The sequence below is a fragment of the Podarcis muralis genome, chromosome 3, assembly GCF_964188315.1.
Source record: "Podarcis muralis chromosome 3, rPodMur119.hap1.1, whole genome shotgun sequence".
Taxonomy (NCBI): domain Eukaryota; kingdom Metazoa; phylum Chordata; class Lepidosauria; order Squamata; family Lacertidae; genus Podarcis; species Podarcis muralis.
The window spans coordinates 28,791,862-28,817,524 of NC_135657.1; the positions used below are offsets into that span (position 1 = coordinate 28,791,862).

A 25,663-nucleotide genomic window follows, 5' to 3' on the forward strand; every position below is an offset into this window, starting at 1 on the left:
GGGGAGATGTCGTTGTGCATTCCTGTACACTCTGCAGCGCTCTGTGCTTTCCTGTAGATCCCAGATGTAGTTTTTGCGTTCAACTGCTAGTGCTGAGAGATTAAGTGATGTATGTCATGCATGAGCCAGCCCTCGGATTACTACTAAAACGCTGCATTTCTTACAGATGTCAAAATAAGCTCTCTAACATGTTTGATAATGGAGTATGCTGTAAACTATTTACTGAAGAAGTCTCCGCTTAAACATCTTCAGTTTTTAGAGGTGGGAATCATGGAGTTTATGTGATTGACATACAGTGCCAAGCACTCGTGGGTGAGGGCTGAGTTTCTAGAGCCATTTCATGTAGGCTTTTAGGCCTGCTTTTGGTCACCTCGAGGGACCAAAACCATCAGGAGTTTGCGTGCAATTCTCTTCGGTCGCTTTCAATTCAATTGACCATGGTATCCTATGGCTCCGAATTTGAGGCACAATTTTCAAGTGTTTTTGTTAAGTGGCCTCTTCCAAAAGATGTGCTGGCAGACTGTTCTTCTACTCTATTGCATTCATGTTTTGGTGTCTTCCTGATGGTGCTTCACCCTGTTCTTGACATGGTTGTGCTACCCCCAAAAGGGGTGGGCTGCCTGGGGGATGTTCCAGCATTGTCGGTGAGGCCACATGTTGCCTCTGTAGGCCAGGTTGCCTTTCACCAGTTTAGGTTGGCAGGCATACCAGGTACAGGTCTGCTTTGGGTAGATATAGCCCAACTTCAGTGTTCTATGTTCTTCTGATAACCTATGTTTCAGTAACCTGCTGGTTGGACTACTGTAATACATGGGGCTGCCTGGGCCAGGCAACATGATCGGTTTGTAGCAGTGCTTTGTCAGCTCTGCAAGCTCCCAGTCTGGGTTTAGTTGACTTCAGGACTGTGAAGGACTCCCTGCTAAGATCTTCAGTAGAGGCAAGTCTTCTTTTGAGTACCTCCACTCTATGGGGTGTCATGGGTAGCTACTGGAGAAAAACCCCTTTTGATGCTTCTTTGACTTACCGATTTTCTTGCTTTTAAGATGCCTTGTCTTACGTACATTTATTTCTTTTTTCAATTGGATCTTGGGCCTTTCTTTTGTAAGCTCTAGCCATGTGAGTAGGTGTCAGTTGTGAGCTATGTAAGTTGGAGTTTGAGTGAATATATTAATAATAGTAATTTATATGCCACCCATCTGACTGAGTTGCCCCAGCCACTCTGGACAGCTTGCAACAGATTAGAAAACCACAGTAAAATATCAAACATTAAAAACTTCCCTATACAGGGCTGGCTTCAGATGTCTTCTGAAGTCAGATAGTTGTTTAGTTCCATGACATCTGAGAGGAGGGCGTTCCACAGCCGTAGGTGAGAGACTACTGTGATACTAAGAAGGCCCTCTGCCTGGGACTGCTGTCATTACTTTTTAAAGGTTTCCATTCCTTTTTAAACAAGATCCCTGTAGGGATCAGGTAGCATATCTATAATTCTAAATATAGTCTGTCTTGGATGCTTCCACTTAAGGAAACTTAATTTGCTTCTGCTTGATATTACCATTCACACTCGTCTCCTTTCCCAACCCTCAGGATGAATCTAGATCGGAAGAGGGACCGGCCTGGAGTATATTGCGTGATGACTTCATGATGGGAGCTTCCATGAAAGACTGGGATAAACAGAGTGATGGGGAAAACGCTGCTGGAGAAGACAGTGGAATCAAGGAGGAGAGTGAAAGTGACTCAGACCGATGAAATCCAAAGTGATTCAAAAACTAGTGGGGGTTTTTTTGGGGGTGGTGGTTAATATAAAGATTCTTGGTTCAAGCAAGGATGCCTTTTTCTTACAGGTTGAGGGGAAGGTTGAAGGTTGAGGGGAAACTCACTTTAACAAAGCATCGTTCAACAATCCTGAAATCTGCAGTATTTCCTCTCTAAAGATGTCTAATTTATACATATTTCCAAAACAAAGCTGTACAGTCAAAACAGCAGCACCTGCCCAGTCGGAAAAAGGGAGGGGGTTTTGCCAAGGTCTCTATGAGTTTAAATATTAACATGATGCTTGCATTTCCACCGCTCTGTTTGTAACTTGGCTAGGTGTTTATCAGTTCATAAAATAAAACAGTGAAATATCCTTACCATGTAAAATTATCTGCTTCTATAGAGACTTAACCTTTCTTGGCTTCGAAAGGCTTTGTAGGTAATAAAGCAACCATTAATGTGTGATTTTGGTCTCTGAGCGTTGATATAACTGGAGACGACCATGAAAACTTAATTTTAAAAGGAGGAGGAGAAGCCAGGAAATGTAGCCATACTGTGTCCTCTCCTTTTTCCATATGTGTGTTTGTGTGTGGAGGGGGCAATGGCTTTGAATTCTCTTTAATATATTAAGTTTGCATTCTGAAAGTTAATTGAAATTTGAGATACCAGGGCTGGGATCCAAAGGACTGTGTAACTAATTCCACACACCCAGGGAGACTTTGGGATTTCTATGCTATGTGATGCATCCCTTTAGAAGCTGAGCGGAGTTTCAAAAACAATTTGTTGCTAAACGACTGTTTTGTGTTTCTTTTCGAAAGCTTTGTTGGGTAAATAGCAAACAAAATAAAACAAGAGAAACAACAGTGTGTAAAACTGCAAATAAAATTAGGCAGATCATTCAGCGGATACAGCAAGAAATAAAAGCCGCCATAATCTGTAGTGGTTGGGTTTTTTAAAATACAAATAAAAGCCATCTAGGTATGTGGAAGCTGTTGGGCCTAGCTAAAGGATATCTTTTGAGTCCTCAGAATTTTCTCATTGCTGGAATGAAAATTATTCCAATGGATTGGGGCAATGATAACAACAGAAAAACCGAAGGGAGGAAGGTGACAGAACCTGGCATTCTTGTGCCTGTCCCATCTCCCGTCTGAGATCCTCACCCAATAGCAACATGACGCCTGGAGAACACACTCTTCACTGAGGCTTCCCCAGTCCTCTTCTGCAGGGCCATGGAATTGGAGTGAATTGCTCCCACTCACTTTTCTGGCCAGAAGTCATTGACTGGGTTTGTCTTGGTCTTGGTGCCTGACCACTGCTTGATGGGTCTATCCACTGAGTGGAAAGATCCCTCTAATTCAAGGAACTCTCTAAGAGTTGAAGGGCAGTAGGATGAGCAGGATTAACCTCCCTCCACTGCAGAGTCTTTGTCTTGGTTCAAGTAGAGCAGAGCTGTCGCAACAGGTCAGTCGTGATCTACTGGTTGATCGAGGGGTGCCCCTGGTCGATCTTTGGACCCCCAAAAAAGAAGCTCAACAATTCCGGTCCATACAATGGGTAGATCACTGCCAGTATTTTGGACATTCCTTTAGTAGAGGAAGCAGCTGGCCACTTTCAGCCCTTCAGATGTCCATCCCAAACTATTCAGTGATTCCCACCCCCCACCCCACTGGTGGCAGATGTGATGACACTCAGGGCTTTTTTCTTTTCCAGGGGGTACTCTTTTTTGTCATTGTTAAAATGTGTGGCACTTACTGTAACAACTTCATGGTGAGTGCCAGCACCTATTTTTCTAGAAAAAAAGCACTGGTGACTACCTCAAGGTGCTTGTACAGGGAGTTATTTTGAGTGACGATTGCGGTTCACCTCAGAGGTAAGCTGCAACAGCCACTCAAAACAACTCTACAACCAGAGAGCAGTTACCAGTTGTTAAAATGTAAGATAAGACTCGCGCGTCTCCCGAGTTTGGCTACCTGCGTCAACGCAGCTTTATGATAGACCAATACAGTTAAAGATTGTAACAGGTCTCTGGAGACAATGAAGGAGTGTGCCTTTGGGGGTGAGGTCAAGCCGTTGGGCGGTGGCAGCTCCTGCTGTAGAGACTGCTTTGTTGCAACTGAGGCAGGTGAAGGTGTCCAGTTGTGCTGCTGCAGATGTACCAGGGCCCATCTATTGTGCCAGTTAAGGATTAAAAGCAACAGTTATTTTGGATTTAAATCTAGAGCCTGTGACCTCCATGTGCACAATCTTCAAAACCCACTTGCGGATCACAAGATAATGAAGTAGATGGATGGGAATGTCTGTTATAATAATAGGCCTTCATGCTTGATGGCTGGGAGTTTTGGATGGACAAATTTTCTACAATTTTCCTACTGTAACCTATTTGAAACTAGATTCCGTTTCTAGGTGTGCTTTTTTTAATATGAGCTTGAAAACAGCCTCCTGCATCTTTAATCATTTAGTGCCAATATGGCGCTACTGATTTAAACCGCAAGAAACTTGCTCTCAATAAACAAGCCTGCTTTTGAATTCAGTAGAAAGGCACCAATTATACCTAGTGAAATCCTTGTTTGATGTTCCTAATGCATGGAGAGGTGAGGTTAATCTTCCTCTTTAGTAGGGCACCGAAGGAAAATTACATTTGAGCATCTGGATGGGATGGTAAATTGCCAGGTATTGCAGTATACATCTCCTGTAGCAGCAGATGCGAGTGCTCTTTAATTCGTGATATATATTTTTTAACTAAGGGCTTAGGGCAGGTTACAACTGTTCTTACAAGCAAAACGATTAAACGGAAACAGCTGAAATATAAAACATCAGAGTAAAACCCCAGACAATGTCAATACCAGAATTCCAAATACCAGCTTCAGCTTTTGACCAACCCTAGGGCAACCCAGATTCCATTTTGTAGCACTTCTTCAAGGGACGATTTCTGTGTGAATATTCAAAAGATGGAAAGGGGGGGGGCACACATCAAAAACACCCTTTGTACACCCTTCCTTTTCAGCTTGATGCATGGATGGTGTGGTCAAAGCAAGGTAGCCCCCTAGCAATGTGGGGAAAGTAATTATGAGTTTGAGTATAAGCAGTCACTCACATATATATGGAATGCATTGAAATTATATTTTGTGAAATTTCTAGAATAGAGAGAGCCACTTTGTGTGGACCTTTCCACCCAAGCCTCCATGATCCATCCAGGATTACCCTACTAATTTGAGTGAACTGTGCTACTTTTATGGTTTTGCTCTGACCTATAAGTTTGGAGCCTGTTATTACAATTTTCCCCCGATACTGTTTTTTCAGGGGGTTGGACTAGATGACACTTGGGTGCATTCTAACTCTTAAGATTCCTTTTTCTTTTTTTGAAATAAGTTTTTATTGGTCTTACAAAATAAATCACACAATTAACACAATAAAATTTTAAAAAATCAAACAAGATTCTTCCAAATCTTAGGCCTCCCCTCCATGGGTCCTTTAAATATCTTAATCAACTGCATATTATAGTTCACCCAAATTATAGTTCTCCAAAATCCAACTCAAAAGATTCTATGTTGGTATTTTTGCATACTGCTTAAAGATTCTTAAATATTAAGCCGTTAAAAATGCTTTTAAATAAATATACTCAAAGGTGCCATAGGACTCTTAGTTCCTTTACATATTGATCTAAAATAATCAGTTTTTGAAAAGTTTGGGCAGGGCCAAGTTCTTGTAATATCGAACCAACATTAGCTTAGCCAGTGTGGTGTAGTGGTTAAGAGCGGTAGTCTCGTAATCTGGGGAACCGGGTTCGCGTCTCCGCTCCTCCACATGCAGCTGCTGGGTGACCTTGGGCTAGTCACACTTCTCTGAAGTCTCTCAGCCCCACTCACCTCACAGAGTGTTTGTTGTGGGGGAGGAAGGGAAAGGAGAATGTTAGCCGCTTTGAGACTCCTGAAGGGGAGTGAAAGGCGGGATATCAAATCCAAACTCTTCTTCTTCTTCTTCTTATGCATTTGTGAGGCATGTATAAAAGGTGCTGGGATTTAAAACCCAGTTTCAAGTTGTGAATTTCATTTGTTTTCTTTCTTGCTGATAGTATAGTGGCTCTGGAACAGATCGTGAATCAGATCCCTTCACAGATACGCTGCTCAGCAACAAATATTACTTTTGCTTTGGAGCAATCTTCAAAGCAATAAAATAAAGAGGAATACAATCTTTAAAAAGCAATTTTAAACATATTTAGAATAAGACATTATCCCAAAAGGAGTAGTTTTAAGAACTGCATGTCTGCACCTGCACTGTAGAACATAGATTCTGGAACAGAACTTGATTTCCTAGGAGATGTTCTTCGTATAATGAAAGGGTAGGTTGTCCTCATGGTGGCAGTGATTTGAAACTGGAAATCATATATGTCAAAGGGATGGTTGATTCTTAGGCAGTTTGACTTCTAATGCATGGTTATCTAGTTTTACTGAAATGTGTGTAGCTGATACTGCTAATTCTTCTTTGGGGTGGTTTATGAAGCATTCCTTGCTTTGTGCGGCATGCCCAAATAGTATTTGACCTCTTCGTTGCTCTCCTGTGATTTCCATCCTTGGGTGGGCATGTGCATTCCTCAGGTGTGCTCAATTTGGGTTCTGTAATTGGAAGCAAGGGGCTTCCATTGAACTAGATCCTTGCACAAGTGGAACGACTTCACTTCGCTTCCCCCTTCCCCCCGCCTGCATCTTGCGCCACACCCAAATTTGCTCTGGAGACTTGGGGGGCAGGGACCCAAAAAACAAAATTTAAGAAGCATGCAGTGGAAGGGGGAAGTCTGTTGGGCAATAAACAGTCATTCCGCTAATGGAATGATTTACTTATTGCTATGTTATAGCGCCTGCCAACCTAGCAGTTCGAAAGCACCCCCGGGTGCAAGTAGATAAATAGGGACCGCTTACCAGCGGGAAGGTAAACGGCGTTCCGTGTGCTGCGCTGGCTCGCCAGATGCAGCTTGTCACGCTGACCACGTGACCCGGAAGTGTCTGCGGAGAGCGCTGGCTCCTGGCCTATAGAGTGAGATGAGCGCACAACCCTAGAGTCTGTCAAGACTGGCCCGTACGGGCAGGGGTACCTTTACCTTTTATGTTGAATACAACCCAAGGTCTGTAGTGAGTAATTTAGCCACCAGTGAGCCTTGCAGTAACCTTGTGAAATAGTTTCTCATCTGTAAAATGGGAATAACTTGACGTTGGCAAGGTGCTGAAACCATTACAAATAAGGCTACGGCTGACTATGGATTTGGAGCAGGGTGGAAAATGAAGGTAGAGAGGGATGTGTGTCTGTGAGCCTCTGGCTCCTGTGTGACTGGGATGCAGAGAATTGTACAAAGACAGTGGTGGCATCTGCCATCCCAGCCCATTTTTGCCGCTTGATGGCTGCCCATGGCTGACTGCCACCTCTGACTGGAAAACGCTCGCCATCCCTGATTTAGACCCAGACATCCCATGTCCGTGTCCAACACCTGGTGGGATGTGGGGGCCACTTCCTTTTTCATCTTGCGTTTGTCTGTTGCCGTGACACATCATGAAATCAGTCCTGGTGTTCCTGTACTGAGCCAGCTTGAGACCAGTAATTGACTCTTTGCATTGCTTTTTCAGCTCCTGAAAGGCTGTGAATAAATCTTAATTATTTTACTCCTTTCAGCCATTCGTTTTTTGTTTTGTTTATGTTTTTTAAGAATCTTTCAGCCATGATGCAATCATCTGAATTCCAGGCCATTCCTCCTCCTAATTAACCTGCTTTCATCATCCTAATAAAGTTATCCAAATGGCAAAGTGTAATTTAGATTAATTTGCTTCTCCCTGCAAGTCATGTTATTCAAGTAGTTAGATTTTCCAGCCAGATAGCATGCATGGTTGGTGACAGTAAATGTGAATGTTATGTCAACAGCAGGGAGCAGAAGAATTAAAGAAAGCCAAATGAAGACCATTTGGGATCTGAACATTTTCTTTAGAAGACATGTATAGACCCAGTTGGGGATTGTTGGCCATTCAGTTTTTGATGAAGCATAGATAAGGATAGCTTTTGGTCTCTTCACTGTTTCCCACATGTAGACCTGTTGATAAAAAAACTAAATACTTGGCTGCTTGTGCAAGGGACCCCTGACCATTAGGTCCAGTCGTGGCCGACTCTGGGGTTGCGGCGCTCATCTCGCTTTATTGGCCGAGGGAGCCGGCATACAGCTTCTGGGTCATGTGGCCAGCATGACTAAGCCGCTTCTGGCGAACCAGAGCAGTGCATGGAAACGCCGTTTACCTTCCCGCCGGAGCGGTACCTATTTATCTACTTGCACTTTGATGTGCTTTCGAATTGCTAGGTGGGCAGGAGCTGGGACTGAGCAACGGGAGCTCCCCCCGTTGCGGGGATTCGAACTGCCAACCTTCTGATCGGCAAGCCCAAGAGGCTCAGTGGTTTAGGCTGCAGCAATAATTCACTGGATGTTTGCATAAACGCTGGCTAATTTAAACGAACAATGAAGGATGTTTTGGGGCCAGAGCACAGAGTCAAAAGCATTTCCATACAATGCAACGTGGTTTGTCATCAGTTTTGCCCAGACTTACAATCGTATTATGTGACCCGGCAATGATGCCTGTGGTCCAGTGTAACTTTTCCAAGGCATTGAGCCATGGGAGATGACCTTATTTCACTTTACTAAGCCAAGATAGTAATGATCCTTTTGGCTATGCATGTGGTTTTTGTACCACCAACCAACCAAGTCTCCCATTAACTACAGTTTCCCATTTTGTTAACTAGGGTTTAACATCACTGGAATATGCCAGGAGGTTAAGCCATGATTTGAAGTTGGCTTAACATCCTGGCTTGTTCCAGAGCTGTTAACCGCGGCTCCCCAGTTTGAGTGAAACGGGAAACTCTAGTTAATGGAAGACAGCCTTGGTTTGTCTGCTCCCGCCATAAAGGGAGGAGCGAAAGGGCTGCAAGGTTGGCCAAAATGCTTGTTCATATCTTGGCTTGTTAAGATGGGAAATGATAATCTGAACTCTCCCAGTATGCGGCCCGGCAATGATGCCTGCGGTCTAGGAGAGCTTTTACAGTGCATTGCAACCACAAGAGTTGCCATCAGGAGGCTGAACTGTGCCTGGATGTGCCCGGCTACATATTATTTTTTACTGCATCCATGTGGGTAGCAGGGATGCCTCAGGTGGGAGTACTTTGTTCGCCCCTGAAAGTAGGTTCGGGGGAAATCTAAAACGTTGTTGAGATGTAATAAAGCAATATATGTTGCATTGGGAGTGACTGGTTAAAATAGTTCCTGATACTGAGGTTGCATTTGTGCAAACCTGGCTCAGCAGTTTCCTCTGCCAAATTATTCTACTTCCTTGATTAATCAAATCATTCTGCCAGTAATGATACCTTCAATCATTTTGTCCTTTCTGCATTTGAAGCTAGGGAAATATGCCAGTTCAACCTATGGTATTTATTTTTAATGTAATTACATCTATAGAACTGCCTTTCTTCCATGATGGAAGTCAAGGTGGAAGTTACAAGCTTCTTAAACTCTTATCAGAAATGTCTAATGTTTGAAACTAGTAAGCTTGAACGTTGTTGCACCTACACTATAAATGGGGGAAAAATTGTTCAAATCTGCTTTGCATTTCCCCCAATTAAATCTCAGATTGATTGATTTATTTAAAAGCTGTATTATTTAACTCTAGTCATATTACAGTGACACCACTGTTTTATGTTGTGCTCTCAGAAGAATGGACATGATGAAAGATTTTTTAATCATCATAAATTTCAACCACATCTTGACACTTCTAAATAGGGCTGAGGACCACAGTACCTTAAGGACTGCCTCTCCCCATATGAACCGCCCAGACCCTGCACTTGTCATCTGAGGCCCTTATCTGTGTGTCCCCCAAGTGTTTTGGAGAATGACAACATGAGGACGGGTATTTTCTATGGTGGCTCCTCATTTGTAGAATGCTCTCCCCAGAGAGGCTCGCCTAGCATCATTAGATGTCAGGCGAAAACATTCCTCTTTACCCAACAATCTATGGCCTTTAAAAAGGCTGCTACCATTTTTCCGTGATTGTTTTAATTTTTGGTATTATTATTCATATGCTTTGTAAATTAAATGTTTTAAATGTTGTTCACCGCCATGAGATCTTCGGATAAAGGGTGGTATATAAATTAAATGGGGATGTGGGTGGCGCTGTGGGTAAAAGCCTCAGCGCCTAGGGCTTGCCGATTGAAAGGTCAGCGGTTCGAATCCCCGCGGCGGGGTGCGCTCCCGTTGTTCAGTCCCAGCGCCTGCCAACCTAGCAGTTCGAAAGCACCCCCGGGTGCAAGTAGATAAATAGGGACCGCTTACTGGCGGGAAGGTAAACGGCGTTTCCGTGTGCTGCGCTGGCTCGCCAGATGCAGCTTTGTCACGCTGGCCACGGACCCGGAAAGTGTCTCCGGACAGCGCTGGCCCCCGGCCTCTTGAGTGAGATGGGCGCACAACCCTAGAGTCTGTCAAGACTGGCCCGTACGGGCAGGGGTACCTTTACCTTTACCTTATAAATTAAATAAATATTTTAAAACAGCAAATTATATGTTGTACTGCAAAAATAATCCTGCCTTCCTTACACTGTTCATTATCACCTCCTGAGGAAACTCTCATTAATGTGAGATCTATTTGTGGAAAACTAAATATTCTCTCTCCCCCCCTCCCCCCCCCCCCAATATTTTATTGTGCCTGCTGTACCTGTTGAATTGGCATTTAATAGGCCGTATTCTGTGAGATGCCCAGAGAACTAAATGCTGGCCACACAAACATTTAGTAAATAAGGATACAGTAATGTTCTCATGTTTTGGACCAGAAAAGGATAGGTCCCTGTTCTGAGAAGCTTACAGTCTAAAATCTAAAATTTGACACAAAGGAAAGGGAGGCAAGAGGCCAATAGGTTAAGATAGGACAAGGGGTAGTTTTTTGAGGACGGGAGATAACAGCATGTGAGAACTATCAACTTCCCTACATTTCCAAATACTTAAAGAGTAGTATCCAGTGAAGGAGATTCATTAGAGCAATGATCCCCTCCCTCTCCTTACACCCCTGCCATCAGCTCTCAAGGGTTGGGGGACCCCTAAAATATATATAGCAGTGTGTGGGAAAGGTAGAGATATTCCATTGTGCAGCCCGAAGCCCTTTTATGAACTGCTTCATAGGAACCACCCTTCGTTTTTCACAGCTGAAGTCTCCCAGGCTACCATCTAAAAACAAATATTTCCTACAACTATTGTCCGTGGGGAGGTAGGTACCTGGGCTTCATTTGTCTCTTCATAAATAAAGAGGTTTGGCCCCTCTTGTGGCACCTGAGTTTCTGAGAAATACATAGATCAGGAGGTTGAGTCTTTATAGCTATTTTGGGGCACTTTCTTCAAGCCCAAGGCATGCTAGGTCACTGGGTGAAGTGACTTGTAGGTTGTAGATGAGGGTGGTCAGTGGTTTCTAAAATCGCATCAATATATTCCGAAATATTGGCACTAGGGACGAAATGGTTGGATAATGTTCTCGAAGCTACCAGCATGAGTTTGACCAAACTGCGGGAGGCAGTGGAAGACAGGAGTGCCTGGCGTGCTCTGGTCCATGGGGTCACAAAGAGTCGGACATGACTAAACAACTAAACAACAGGGGGGCTACGAAAACCCCAGATTTCAAGTCACTTTCCACGTTTAGCAAAATCTGCTGACTCTGCACCTGCTCAATGTGCATTTTCTTACTTTCGTTCCTTGGCTCTTGTGCTCCACATGCAAACTGGTTTGCAGGCCGTAAAAGTAGCTCTACCAAAGTCCTGGAGCCTGGAGTAAATGTGAGGTTTGAACGAGGGACAGCTGAGAGCCAACTATAAGCTTGGGTGGCCTTTGCAGCTGTTTGCCACTTTATTTTAAAGGTGGATTAATTTGGGAATGCTATAGAACAATCTCTCAGGATTCTAAACCGAATAAGCCGAACAGCTGAATGAAAGTGAAAATACTGATTTATATGACAGGTTTGGTTTTGGGTTGTTTTTTTAAAAAAAAGGATATATGAAAGAGGTCCTAGATGTGCCTCTTTTTAGATGAGAGATGTGCTGCTGAGAAGGCAAAGCTATTATTGCCATGAGAGAAATGCTGGTTCCATTGCCTACTATGCCAGCTTGCTGTAAGCTGCTGAGGCAGCATATCTGAATCAGCCTGGCCTCTGTCATGTCTCTTCTTCTCTGCTTTCCCCTGAACCACACTGTGCTCTTGAATTGCCTAGAGCTGGCTCTATCATTAGGCAGAGTAAGGCAGCCTCCTCAGGCAGCAGTGCGGAGCAGAGCTTATGGCAGGTGTGGCCAGTTTTGTTTGTACCGGGTGTGGGAGCTTTGCTTCTCCAGAATTTGCTGGACTACAACTTCCAGCATGGTCAACGGCTGGGAATTATGGAGGTTCTAGTTTAGCAGCATCTGAAGGGCCAAACGTACCCCATGCCTGGTTTATACCACATGGTCTGCCCTGTAGGACCAAGCTAGCCTGGTGCCCTCAGCTATGTTGCCCCATTACCAGTGTTCAAGTAAGATTTCACTCCCCGTTTTGTCAGTTTCTGTATGCAGGATGTGGAGTCCCAGTTTATCCTTTGCCCCGGGGCAGCAGATTATCTCTCACAGGCCCTGCCAAGTGGATCTTCTGCCTTTTAAGACTGGCAAAGAGAGGATTTCTTCCTTGTGAGGTTTTCCACTATTCAGTTTCCATACCTAAAGCCAGTGTGAAGCTTTTCCTAGACAAACTTTCACCTCCCTCACTTGAAGCTGTTGGCAGGTGGTCCATTGTTTAGAATTAAGCGGTTAGAATGGTCATGAGGATGACAACACAGCGTCACAGGCAATGATTGGGAAGGCTTCCACATTGCTGCCAAATTTCATCTTATGTCATTACAATGAGGGTTTTGTGTTCTAAAATTGTATTTGTTGGGGGGAGCCTTCTTTCAACTGTTTACAAGAACCATCTTAGTCCCAGCCTACAACTTGGAGAGAGAGTGAGAGAGAAAGAACACAAATTAAAGTTTTTTTTGAATAAGACTTCAATCTGCCTTAGGACTGTAACTACCTTGCCACAGAGAAGGGAAATTGTGCAACTCTCTGACGCTTGTTGTCATTGTGCAGCGCATGAAAATTACCTCTTAAATTCCAAAACATATTTTTCCTCCAACAATGGTCTTTAGTGTAAGAAACATAGCCAGCCTTCTTATGTAATGACTTGGTCGTCAGCAGATGCAGAAGGAGTCTTACCTTTACGTCTTACATAGTGCATTTGCACTTAACAATGTAAAAAGAAACCACAAGATTGTTTTTAAAAATCTAGATCACTTAATTTTTAAGTTAACAGGAAACAGAAGATCCTTATGCTCAAGAAAGTAACTTTCCAGGTGTCCCTATTTTTGTCATGAGAGAGTGAGAGAATAATAATAATAATAGAAGTATGTGGAAAAGGACACCATTGTATTCACATGCCTGTGGTGGAATATGTATGTTAGGAAGTTGACTTTAGAAAAGTACATCTCTTTCCAGAATGTAGAGTTCAGAAATGTATTAAAGTCAAGCCCCAGACTTCTTTTGGGGCCTGCTTCGGCCTAAATGTAACACAAACAAGCGAAAGGAAAGTGAAATTAAAGGAAGGCAAATGCTTTGCCGCTAACTGCTTAATTGGGGAACATATTGCAATGCAACGGTGGGCTTAGTTTGAGGATACTTATGCTGTCCCGGGAGGCATTTGCTTTCAGGACATCAAAGCCTGCATTCAGGCATCATCCAAACTGAAAAATGTCATGTCAGCCTTCATGTCAAGAGTTCTTTCCTCTTTTGTCAAACTTGTATTAGTTACAAAGGAACGAGATCTTTGCATATAATTTCCTGATAGAAATGTAGAAGCGAGTGAAACTCATTCTAGCAGTCAACTCCTAAGGAGCCATCTCCTAAGGGCTGAGAGGTCTTTGGGGCCCCCAATAAAATATTTGAGTGGGCTGCTCCCCCCCAAGTTGATGGGCATTGCCATTCAAATGGTGTCCGTGCTCCATGTTATGTGATTGATTACGCAGGGCAGGGCTTACTTGACCCCCCCCCAATATTTTATTCAAGTTGGCACCCCGACTGTAAATCTGCTAGTCTTGAGATGTACCTCAGGATTCTTTGTAGTTATACACATAGTACAGGATTGGGCACTTAGGCTTGCGCCCATCATGTTTGTGATATACAGTGGTACCTTGGGTTAGATACGCTTCAGGATACAGACTCCGCTAACCCATAAATAGTACCTCGGGTTAAGAACATTGCTTCAGGATGAGAACAGAAATCGTGCTCCAGCGGCATGGCGGCAGCAGGAGGCCCCATTAGCTAAAGTGGTGCTTCAGGTTAAGAACAGTTTCGGGTTAAGAACGGACCTCCGGAATTAATTAAGTACTTAACCCGAGGTACCACTGTAATATGTAGAGTATATACCTGTGCATGTTCATGTACGGGCCATTTGTGCTGTCCTCACTTTCTGAAGGGTCTATATTTTTAGGGTTCACTTAAGTCTACAAGAGATCACCTATGGCTTGACGTTATCTTACCAAATCAAGCTACTGCGGGATTCTTGTCATGCAAGAAGTATGGCCGTATGACTAAACTTCGGCTGCTATTTCTGAGTGCTGAGATATTTAGGATTCTGCCAAAGATAACAAATAATTGCTCTGGATTCTATGTTTAGGAAGAGGTCAACAGCCACGCTGATTCACAGGCCTAATTCATGCACAGACCCTCTGTAGTTGTAGCAGGAGTAGGGGATTCACGATGGTTTACAGCCACAATATGCCAGCCTTTTGTGTCTGCATGGATGATTTGCTTGCTCTTCCTTTTATCCCTCGGTTTGACGGGGGGACTTGAATTCCCTGCTTTGAACCATAAAGTGCAGCGAGCTGGAATGTTTCCATGTGATTCTCTATCCTATCTTGCATTTAAATTCTTCCTTGTGTGCCATCAAGTGGTCTGTAAGTGATGATCAGGACATATGTCCGGTAAGGGGAAGCTGTGATCCTTCAGATGTTGTTGGATGATAAATCTATATTTATTCCAGGTAGCAACCATTTGCAGACATTGTTCATGTGAAGAGATCTCCCGTGACATTAGGAAGTTTGTAAGCATTTAGTAACTGATGGACCTTATTGCATTTATACTTGGGGCAAGCTGTAACACCCCCAACCCCCCCCCCTCTACAAATGAAACCAAACCAATATAAGAACATAAGAATAGCTTGCTTGCTCTGGCCAGTTGCCCATCTAGTCCAGCATCCTGTTCTCAGTGACCAACCAGATGCCTATGGAAAACCAGTGAGCAGAACATGAGCACAAGAGCCCTTTCCCCTTCTGTGGTTTCCAGGAAATGGTATTTGGAAGCATTGCTGTCTCTAGGTAGAGCGTAGTCATCCTGGCTAGTGGCCACCGATAGCCCTCTCCTCCATGAATTTGTCTAAACTTCTTTTCATCCCATTCAAGTTGGTGGCCATCACTGCCTCCTGGGGGAATGAGTTCCACAGCCTTGACTATGAAGAAGTGAAAACGGTTTACATGCTATGCCAACCTTCCCATACCTGGTGCCCTCCAGATGTTTTGGAACAACCCACCATACCATCCCCAGTCAGAACAGCTGTGCTGGCTAGAGCTAATGGGAGCTGCAGGCAAAAACATCTGGAGGGAAGACCTTTATTGGGATCCTACTGCGCAATAACTACCCAAGCACTGTTTGTATGTGTGTAATTCTGAATAAAGTCCCAAACAGCTCATTGTTCCTCGTTGGCATCCGTCTGCCTGGGAGCCAATGGAGAGGTGAGGTCAATTTGTTGGAAGGTTGTAGCACCTGCGGTGGCTCTAGAAACAGATGCGGGAGAGACATATTTTATGTCGTATACAGAGGTACCTTGGGTTACAGACGCTTCAGGTTACAGACTCCACTATCCCAGAAATAGCACCTTGGGTTAAGAACTTTGCTTCAGGATGAGAACAGAAATCGCATGGTGGCAGCGGGAGGCCCCATTAGCTAAAGTGGTCTTCAGGTTAAGAACAATTTCAGGTTAAGAACGGACCTCCAGAACAAATTAAGTTCTTAACCCGAGGTACCACGGTATATGGCTCCTTCAGATGGCAAAAAGAGGTGGGAACCACATGAGCCAACTCCTAAGGGCTGAGGCCCCTTTGGCGCCTCCCAAAAAAATATTTGAGAGGGCTACACCCCCTCCAAAGTTGATGGGCTTTGCCATTTAAATGGTGTGCATGCACGTGTCCAATTATGCAGGGCGGGGCTTACCTGACACCCCCCCCCCCAAGTTGGCACCCCTGGTGGAAACCAACTTTTTGCGTAGTCTCTCTTATCTTTTCGAAGCTGGCTTTAAAAGTAGGGGCTCCTTAAATCTCACCGGATTCCTTCATTTCAAGACGCGTGAAATAGTGTGCCCTTTCTCTCCATAAAGGAGGAAATCTTGAAGCTGAGAGCTCGCCTGGCCCAAGGAAACTTCTTTTCCCTTGGCCGTGGACGGGGCTCCCCGTCGCCTTCCCTGGCCCCGGGGTCGAGGGGCGCCTTGGCCCCACCAGTGACAGAAAGCGACGGCGGAGGAATCTTCCGCTGCCGCCTCCGCCGGCAACCCCCGCGCGTCACCTCGCCGGGGAGGCCAAGCACACGCGCGCACACGCGGTGCGGGCAGCCCTTATAAATTCTCCCTCTGCCGGCCCAAGCCCGCGATGTTGCTCTCGGCCGGCGAAAGGGTCTCTCTCTCGCTAGGGCAGGAGCGGCGAGAGGGGCGGACCTGGGGCTGCGCTTCAAGCCGGGGAGGAAGAAGTCCTGGGCAGCAGCAAGAAAGCACCTACTCGGGGGAGGAAGGTGCCAAGCAAAGGAGGAGGAGGAGAAGAAGAGAGGCTGCCTGGAAGACTCCAACTCTTGCAGTCCACTCGAAAGGAAAAAAGAAAGAGGTTGGGGAAGGAGCAGCTCAGCTCGCTTGACTGTGTCTTGGGTTTTCCTCCTTCTTCTCTCCTTTTGTTTTTTAATTGTGGGAGAGGAGGGAGCTCCTGGAAAAGTCGGGCAGCCAGAAGTAGCCAGAGGAGAAGAGGGAGACTAGCTGGCTGCTTGGGGAGCAGCAGGAGCAGCAGCGAGAGGAGCAGCCCGCGGGCCCGGGGAAAAGGAGGAGCAACTCCACGCGGGTGCAGGAGACAGCGGGGAACCCGGCGCAGCCACCTTAAGGCGCCCGGCCGCGCGCCCCTGGCACGGCTCGGCTGCTCCCCCGGCGTGCGCGCACACGCATCCAAACAAACACGCACACACGTGGGCGCTTGCCGCCTCCCAGCGCGCTGGGGCGCCGGCCCCTCGGCCAAAGGGGGAGCTGCGGACTGTCTCCGGCAGGAGGAGGAGGAGGAGGAGGACCGGGGGGCGGCATCCCCCCTGGACGGGCTTCCCTCCGACTACCAGCCGGTGCCATCTCACTTGAGGAGCGCGAGAGCTCGTGGGAAGCCGGAGATCCGCGTCTCGGAAGCCCGCAGTTGAATTGGTGGCCAGTTGCCTCTCTCTTTCTCTCCACCCGCCCAAACCTCTTCAGCTCTCTAAGAAACTATTGACGTGATTATTATTATTATTATTATTTTCTTTCGGGGTTTTTTATTATCAGTATCGCCCCTCTTTTTCCCCCCTTCCTGGCGGAAGCGCAGCTAGCGTTGCTGATTTGCAATCTGTTTGCTGTGGTGGTAACAACCTGCTTAAAAAGAAAATCTTTGCAACCTGTTGCAGCTATTTTCGAAAAAAGAAAAACCGCTCATCAACCTGTTGCAGTTTTTAATAAGAAGTGACTGCCGGGTTGAACTTGCTGCTTCTGCTGCAACGCCACGGCTGCTCGCAATCGTGCGACCCAAATCCCAGCATTTTAGAGGCCAGAAATCCGGTGCAAGCTACTGTTTGGACTAGCGATCTGTTGCATTCCTCCCTTCTCTCCAAAATCTATAATATATATATAAATTATCAGCCTTATTCTCACGCGTCCACATAAGCAAGGAGGGGGGAGGGGGGAACCGGTCACTTTTTGGGGGGTAGGTGAGAAGGTGAAGAGTGAGAAAACGTGCTTTTTGGTGCTTTCTCTCTCAACCTTCCTAAAAATGCACTGCTACCTTTGGAGCGTCTTCCTCACCTTGGATCTGGCCACGGTGGCCTTCGCCCTGTCGACGTGCAGCACCCTCGACATGGATCAGTTTATGCGCAAGAGGATCGAAGCGATCCGGGGGCAGATCCTGAGCAAACTGAAACTCAACAGCCCTCCGGAAGAGTACCCGGAGCCCGAGGAGGTTCCTCCGGAGGTCATCTCGATCTACAACAGCACCAGGGACCTGTTGCAGGAGAAGGCGAACCACAGGGCAGCTACTTGCGAGAAGGAGAGGAGCGACGAGGAGTATTACGCCAAAGAGGTTTACAAAGTAGACATGCAGCCTACTTTCCAGTCCGCAAGTAAGTGCGAATGCGCGCGCCTGCGGCTGTTTGGGGGCAGAAAAACGCGCACGCGGTCAGAGCGAGCCTTGCTAAGATCAAAATCTCTAGAAAATAATATAGGCTGTCCTGACTGTTTAAGCACAGCCCAGGGGTACAGCTGCCCAAGAATGAAATAAAATTTGGGGTTGCCTCTAAGAATACCGAAGCCCCTCCCAATTGTAAATATTTTTGCATTTTAAATATTTTTCCAGATCTGGTTCTGTGATGCTGGGGTGGAGACGAGATACGGAGAGGGCAGGTGAATGAACCACCTTTGCACCAGAGGGAGGTCTAATGAACTGAAATCTGGGATCCTCGCTGGGGTTTATGTTGAGATCCTGTGCTCTTGTGTCTTGGGGATCACCCCCCCCCCTGTTTTTCTGTGTGGGACCTCAGTCCTGGCACATGACACATAGTCTCTAGAAGGGGATTCTCCAGAGCATGTGCAGAGTGCTTTTCCTTTGCCTCTCTACTGGACAGCAAATCTGAGATCCAGAGTTTAGGGCTTCCTGGGAATACTGTGCGACTCCCACCTAATCTTTGTCTCTGGCACCTCTCATTTTGGAATCTAAGCACCCGGGAATCACCCTTCGAAAAGAAGGGGACATCTGGCAATCCTCCTGCCTCACTCCCATCGTTTTTGGCAGTGCCTGGTGCCTTCCGATGCCAGATACATTAATAAGCCTCCTTATCTGTTCTCATCCTCAAATTCCCTCTGTTTATTTTTCAAAGCCCTCCCCTCCGCCCCCACTTTGGGTGGGAACAGTGGCTTCTCAATCTGTTCTCCCTGGATGCTCTCCATCCAGTCTTTGCCTGCCCCTAGCCAGCCAGCAACCCCTGTATGTTTCCCCTTAGTATTTGGCCAACACCTGGGTCAACAAACTTTCCCCTTAATAGGATTAGTTTACTTTGTTAAAGCCCACCCCCCACCCACCCCAAAAGTATTCTCTCAGCTCTTTTCTTATCACCTGCCTAGCCCCCCCCCCCTTCAGTTCAGTTGGTAGCTTCCAAAGCTGATCACTTCACTTCCCACTGCTGGTTTGTGTCTGATATGGGCAGTGGTCCATTTCAATGTACCTTGGAGAGAGGGGAGCAATCTAGCTCAGTAGTGTATCCACCCAAAAACCGAGTTTCTTTTGAAGCTGGCTGCTGCAGTTGGTACAAGCAAAAAAAAGGACAGATCCTCCAGGAAGTGCCTCTATTATCCTATTTTCAATTTAGTTGTTCCCATTTGTGATGACCTTATTTCCAGGTACAAAATGATACTCCCTTAATTCTTTTTTTTTTTAAGTCCAGCTTCCTGGACACAGTCTGTGAAGGCTTCAGCTGGAACTGATTATGTGCACTCTTTTCTGAAAAATAAATTAGAGCTTGAAAGAGCTGGCTCTGTGCATTGGGCCAGAGCCACTGTGGTCCAGAGACTTAGTGTTTGGAGGTGGGAGACATGAATTCAAATCCCACCTCCGACTTGGACTTGTTGGTTTGGCTTTGGCCGGCTGACTCTTGTCTAGCAGCCGTTCTGAGGAATTCTATGCATTTGCTCAGAATATTGAGCCCAATGGGCTTTGTACCCGAGTAAGTGTGCATAGGATTCCAGCCTTGCTGTGCAGTAAATTACAAGCTTACTCAGAAGTAAGTTCCACTGCGTTCAACAAGGATAGCAGCCTTAGTCTCTTCAGCTGTAAAATGGACCCATACACATTCCACTGTTGTCAGTTCACCTTTTTTGCCAGCTGGGGTGGGTGGGTAGGAAGGGAAGAATACGTAGAAAATCAAACCCCAATGTCGATCATTGTAGGAAACTTTGTATGAGAAAAAAAACGAGGCAGCTTTACTACATGCCTAGGCTAAGTGTTTCTTTTCCCTGATTTCTTTTCCAGTCTTCCCCCTCCCCTCCCCTCCCCTCCCCCCCACCCTTATAACTTTATTTGATACTCATATACTTGGTCTGTCTCTGAAAAGCGCATACCTCTTTCCGAAATGTGTAATGCAGCCACCTTGGCAGCTTTAGCCTAGACTTTCTAATTGTAGCCTCTTCTATTTATTTTGAAGGCAACCAAGGTGTAGCTTTTTGAGGCTTGCTGGGGCTTGCTAGCGAGAGTCCCAGGATGCCAGCCAGGGAACTCAGAACCCACCCACCCCCTTTCTCCTTGTGCTGCTGCCTCCCCCTTTTTTTATTTGTTAAAAATGACAATCTCTGGAAGAGGACACCGCTGGCAATCAAAGGGTTTTATTATTGCAATTAAGGCACCATCCAGAATGTCTGTGATAAATGTGCTCCACCCTTGTTGCCCCGAGGGAAGGAAGACTTTGTCAAGTGTGCTGGAGCCAAGTGGGTATGCGCAAGCTCTCTAGCGTAATTTGTAGCAATAACATTGAGACACAGAAGAGAATGGCAAGGCTGCTCCCCCCTTCTTCTTAAATAGACGCTTCACCCACCCACACTGATCTTCCGCTGGCTCATTGGAGATCTCTTTGTTTGTTCCGCAGGAGTCTGTGCTCTGAGACTGTTTACCAGCCAATCTATAATCCTAGCAGCATCTTGATCTAGGCTTATCACCTTTTAGCTGGAGATTTTTGTTTTGTTTTGTTTCTGACATCTTTCTAACCACACTTCTCCTCCCCGTAAAGAGGCAACGCTAGCCTGGCTAAACATTGCCTTCTGGAGAATGTAAACGATCCAAGCTGCGATCCCGGGAATAATTAAAAACCCTGTGAGAATCTCCTCCAAAGCTGGGTCTGTAAGGCAAAACAGCCCTTGGAGGACAAGTGCGGATATTGCAGGTACCCGCCAATAGAGAGCATCATGAGTTTAAGAGCTGAGGCCCTTTCTCGAGCTTCAGCCAGCCTTACTGTGGAAATGCTTGGTTGGGAAGATCACAGTAAGTGGGTTAACTGTTTTTCCACTGTCTAGTTATATACGCTGGGCTGGACAAGCCATTCTAAGGAAGAAAAAATATACAGCCAAGAAGAAATATATAATCTGAATGAGTAAATTGAAAATGCAGATTTGGACTGCTTTGTACACTTTTCTTCAGACTTACGGAGTGGTGGGTCTTTTTTTCCTTTTTTTTTTTAACTCTCCAGTTCCTGCATTAGTTGAGCAGGCAGTGATGCGGGAAGAGAAAGGAGATCTCTGCAAACACACTGAGGTCATAGAGTGAAAGGCATGGGAAAGAGCCATCATTCAGAGTTCTTTTTAAAAACTACCCCCCCTTTTTTTTACCACAGAGATGTTAGCATTTGGTAACTGACTATGGCCCAAGTATTGCAAATATGCTCTAATTATACTCACAGTCGGCTATATATCACTAAGCAGATCCCTGATAGGTCTTTGTGGGACATTTGTAACATTCAGTCTAAATATTTTTAGCAATGGAGAGATTTAAAAGGAAAACGCAAAGAGATATTGTATATATCCCAGGGCATATTTTGTCTTAAATATTATCCTTGGCCAACTGTACTATATAAATACAGTAAATATGAATAGCCTTGGCACGTTGCCAATCTCCTGGGATGAATTTTAGTCAAGAAGGTATTTATGGGATATAAATAATACTGTGTCAACATTTAAAGAAGGGATCTGATTAGCTCAGAATTTATTCGTATTAATCTTTTCACGTGCTGTTAGTTTAAGGCTCAAAGCGAAGTTGTGTTAAGGTTTTGCCGATAGTTTGCACCAAGGGAATCAAAGGGCACTGGGCTTTTTTACATGATGGTCTGTGGGAGCACAAAAGGAGACAGTGACTCGGGTCGGGCATGGAAATCAACGTGTATCAGGAATTAACAGGCCTAGATTTCTAAGATACAGGCAAGGAAATATCCCTGAGTGGCTTGGAGCATCCTTTCATTAGCTCTGTGTCTCCCTTACAAATCTCAAATTTGCTGCAATTGAGGTTACACAAAGTTCACAACTATAATGTACATTGCATGGAGGTCAATGGAAAAAGCTTAATGGACTTCCATGGGGCCTACAGCTGTGAATCAAGGGTGGGAAACCTTTGTTCCTCCAGATGTTACTGACCAGCTCCCATAATTCCTGGCCAATGGTCATGTTCAGTGTTTATTTTCTGGGGGGGGGGGGAACGCAGGGGTACGTATACCCCTAAACATTTTGTGAATCTAAGTTTGGCCTCACTGAGGGGCAGAATTACAATATGAGTAGGAAAATGAGAGTACCCCTAAACACTTTTTAAAGAAAAAAATCACTGGCCATGTTTGCTGAGGTAGATGGTATTTGTAGTTCAAGAACACCTAGAAGGCCAAAGGTTGCCACACCTGCTCTAGATAAACACCACAAACATAAATAGCAGTTCTCTTTATGTAGGAATCATAGAATCATAGAATTGTAGAGTTGGAAGGGACCCCAGGAGACATGATTGAGAACCCTGATCTCCCAGGCTTTCTCAATCCCCCTGGAGCCTCCATAGATACAACAGTTGTGAAGCCTTGGGGGAGTGGCTTAACGTGTGTCCCTACAGTCCCACTGTACCACCATAGCTCTGAAGGACTTGTTGCTCTTTGGCTGCGAAACCTGTGTTGATTGTGTGTGGAATTATAATTTTAAGAACATAAGAAGAGACCTGTTGGATTGGGCCAAAGACCCATTTAGTGCAGCATCCTGCTGCCACAGTGGCTAACCAGATGCTATGGGCATCTGGCAAGCAGAAGATGCCTTCATGGCTGGTGATTTGGTAAGATGTCCAGAGAGCAAGCTGTCCTGTATAGCAAGGATGGGCAACCTGGGGCTCCTCTGCTGTAGCTGGACTTCCAACTCTCGTCAGCCCCAGATAGCAGAGCAAATGGTCAGGAATGATGGGAATTATTGTAGCCCACTAACATCTAGAGGTCCACCGGTTCCCCATTGCTGTCCTGTAGGATGACCCTAAACAGCTTTTAAATGAGTAAGAAATAAATGCACGCCTGATTACTTGTCCCCGAATGTGCGGATGGAGTCTGTTGAAAGTATTGTGTTTGAAATTATGTAAGAGGCTATAAAACATGATATTGGAAGGACGAAATGTGGGGTATTGCATCTTTGATGGCTATTGGCACATGCAGGCCATCATTTGATAGGTAGTCCATAAACATCGGTGCATGAATCACAAGCAGAACTGTGTGTGATAGGGCTGGTCTCGATAGTTTAAGTGCTGATGAAGCAAAATCTGGTGCAGCATTTTGGTTCCAAGCATCAGTCACCCATTTGAAAGCAACAACAAAGCCTCTCTAGCTTTTAATGGATGTGAATTGCATCCTCTCTCTTTTTTGGCATTAGTTATAGTATCAGTTCTCCTTCCACTCTTCCTCCCCTTCTTCCTTTAATAAACTTTATTGAAAAGATAACAGGATTACAGGAGTGGAATATAAAAGCAAATTTTCCTCATTTGGGGCAGATTTTGTGTATTGGTTCCAAAAGTGTAAGAAAAAAATTCCCACCATGTAGCCGCATAAAAACATTCCAGATCTTCTGATCCATTAGAGACCTTTAAATTATGGGACTGCATCTTTTCCATAATTTCTTTTAGCCCTGAGGTTAACCAGGACCACATTCACGGTTTCTGTGTTAGTATCGAACACTGGAAAGCAAATTAGGATGACATGGGAATTTAGTTCCTCCTCCAGAGTATTAGTAATGTACCTTTCCAGAGCCTGAGTTGTACACCTTGTTTCTAATAGCTATAAAAGGACCAATTATGTCTTTTCTTTCTCCTTTCGCTGAGGAAAAACTTTGCTTTCTGTAATGAGAGTTTTGCTTGAGTAAGAGCTGGGCTTAAGTTTAGAGAATAACTTACCCCTTTGAAGTTTGGACGTTGGGATATAAATTTACAGAGTCCTGAAAAACTGCAACTGTTTATACTTTTCGTAGCAGTTCCACATGAAAGTTAACTAATTTAATGCAGAACAGTTCACCCCCTGCACAACCGTACTCCTTAAATTGAATCTCTAGTCTACACCTCAATTTTATGAGAGCCACCGGTGTGATTTATCCTTCCATTAGCTCTGTTGCATGAATATTTGCTTCACGTAGTCTCCCCCCCCCTTCCTTTGCTGAGTATTTTACCTAATGAAAGAAAACATTATAAACCAGCTACGTACAATGGCATGTTTCTACTTTATCAACAAAGAATTGATTTACTAGTGTTTATATGTGTGTAGGTTTCTTGTCTTCAGAGGAATTGGGTTACTAGGAGAGTACAGAAGTAGCTGTGGGCTTTTGTTTTCCAGAGAGTTACACAGCCCCACCAGGGTGGAATGGATAATGGGGGAATTAAGATATCGGCCCTAATCACACTTACTGGGAAGTAACTGAATTCTGTGGAACTCACTTCCAGTAAGGATTTGGGCTGTGGGGAATTTGGGTCATGGGAATGAGAAGTGGCTGAAAGGAATGGGAGATATCACAGCTTCAGAAAGTGTGCTGCTGCTCTGGTGTTTGGAGGAGGGGGGATGTATTGGCGTGGAGTGGCATTCCTCTTCTTCATGTGGAAGTAAGATTAAGTGCTTCTTGTAACAGGTGCCAGATAGGTGGACAGATGCATAGCAAAGAACATAAGAGCCTGATGGATCAGGCCAGTGGCCCACCTAGTCAAGCATCCTGTTCTCACAAGGTCCAACCAGTCTGCAAGCAAGGCCCGACAGCATTCTCCCAAATTGTGATTCAGAAACTTGCCTTGAGGCGCACACTGCCTCTGACAGTGGAGCTAGAACATGGCCATCGTGGCTAGTAGCCGTTGATAGGCGTTATCTTCCACAAACCTGTCTGAATTTATTTTAAACGCATCCAAGTTGGTAGCCAGCACTACCTCTTGCAGGAGTGAATTCTAGAATTTAACTAAGATGCAGAGGCTAGTCTAGTCAGGAACCTGTTGGAATTTGAGGACATAAGTTTTGATCAGCACATTTGAAGGAGATGGATAAGGTGCAATGAGTTCTCAAGTCTTGCCAAAACAGATTTTGAATCATTAATACACGGCAGCCAAAGTGGTGGTGTATGGACAACATGCCCTACCACCCTGTCCGATGGCCATGCTGGCTGTAACTGTTGAGAGCCAGTGTGGTGTAGTGGTTAAGAGCGGTAGTCATGTAATCTGGGTAACCGGGTTCGCGTCTCCGCTCCTCCACATGCAGCTGCTGGGTGACCTTGGGCCAGTCACATTTCTTTGAAGTCTCTCAGCCTCACTCACCTCACAGAGTGTTTGTTGTGGGGGAGGAAGGGAAAGGAGATTGTTAGCCGCTTTGAGACTCCTGAAGGGGAGTGAAAGGCGGGATATCAAATCCAAACTCTGTAACTGATGGGAGCTGTAGTCCACCAACATCTGAAGGCCAGCAAATTGGCTATGTTTGTATTCATATGTTGCTTAGGAAAGTTGTGGGATCATCTTCTCTGAAACTTT

General features: G+C 45.2%; 2 protein-coding genes across 2 annotated transcripts in view; both read left to right on the forward strand.

The window, feature by feature from the left end:
• The window catches only part of RRP15 (ribosomal RNA processing 15 homolog), a 28,406-nt gene extending 26,189 nt beyond the window's left edge, over positions 1-2,217 (forward strand). The window contains exon 5 of the mRNA XM_028724621.2: positions 1,585-2,217. Coding sequence (XP_028580454.2) covers positions 1,585-1,746 — 162 coding nt within the window. The 3' untranslated portion in view covers positions 1,747-2,217. The remainder of the gene's footprint in view (positions 1-1,584) is intronic.
• Positions 2,218-16,467: 14,250 nt separating this feature from the next.
• Positions 16,468-25,663, forward strand: part of TGFB2 (transforming growth factor beta 2) — an 84,494-nt gene continuing 75,298 nt past the window's right edge. The window contains exon 1 of the mRNA XM_028724620.2: positions 16,468-18,248. Coding sequence (XP_028580453.1) covers positions 17,903-18,248 — 346 coding nt within the window. The 5' untranslated portion in view covers positions 16,468-17,902. The remainder of the gene's footprint in view (positions 18,249-25,663) is intronic.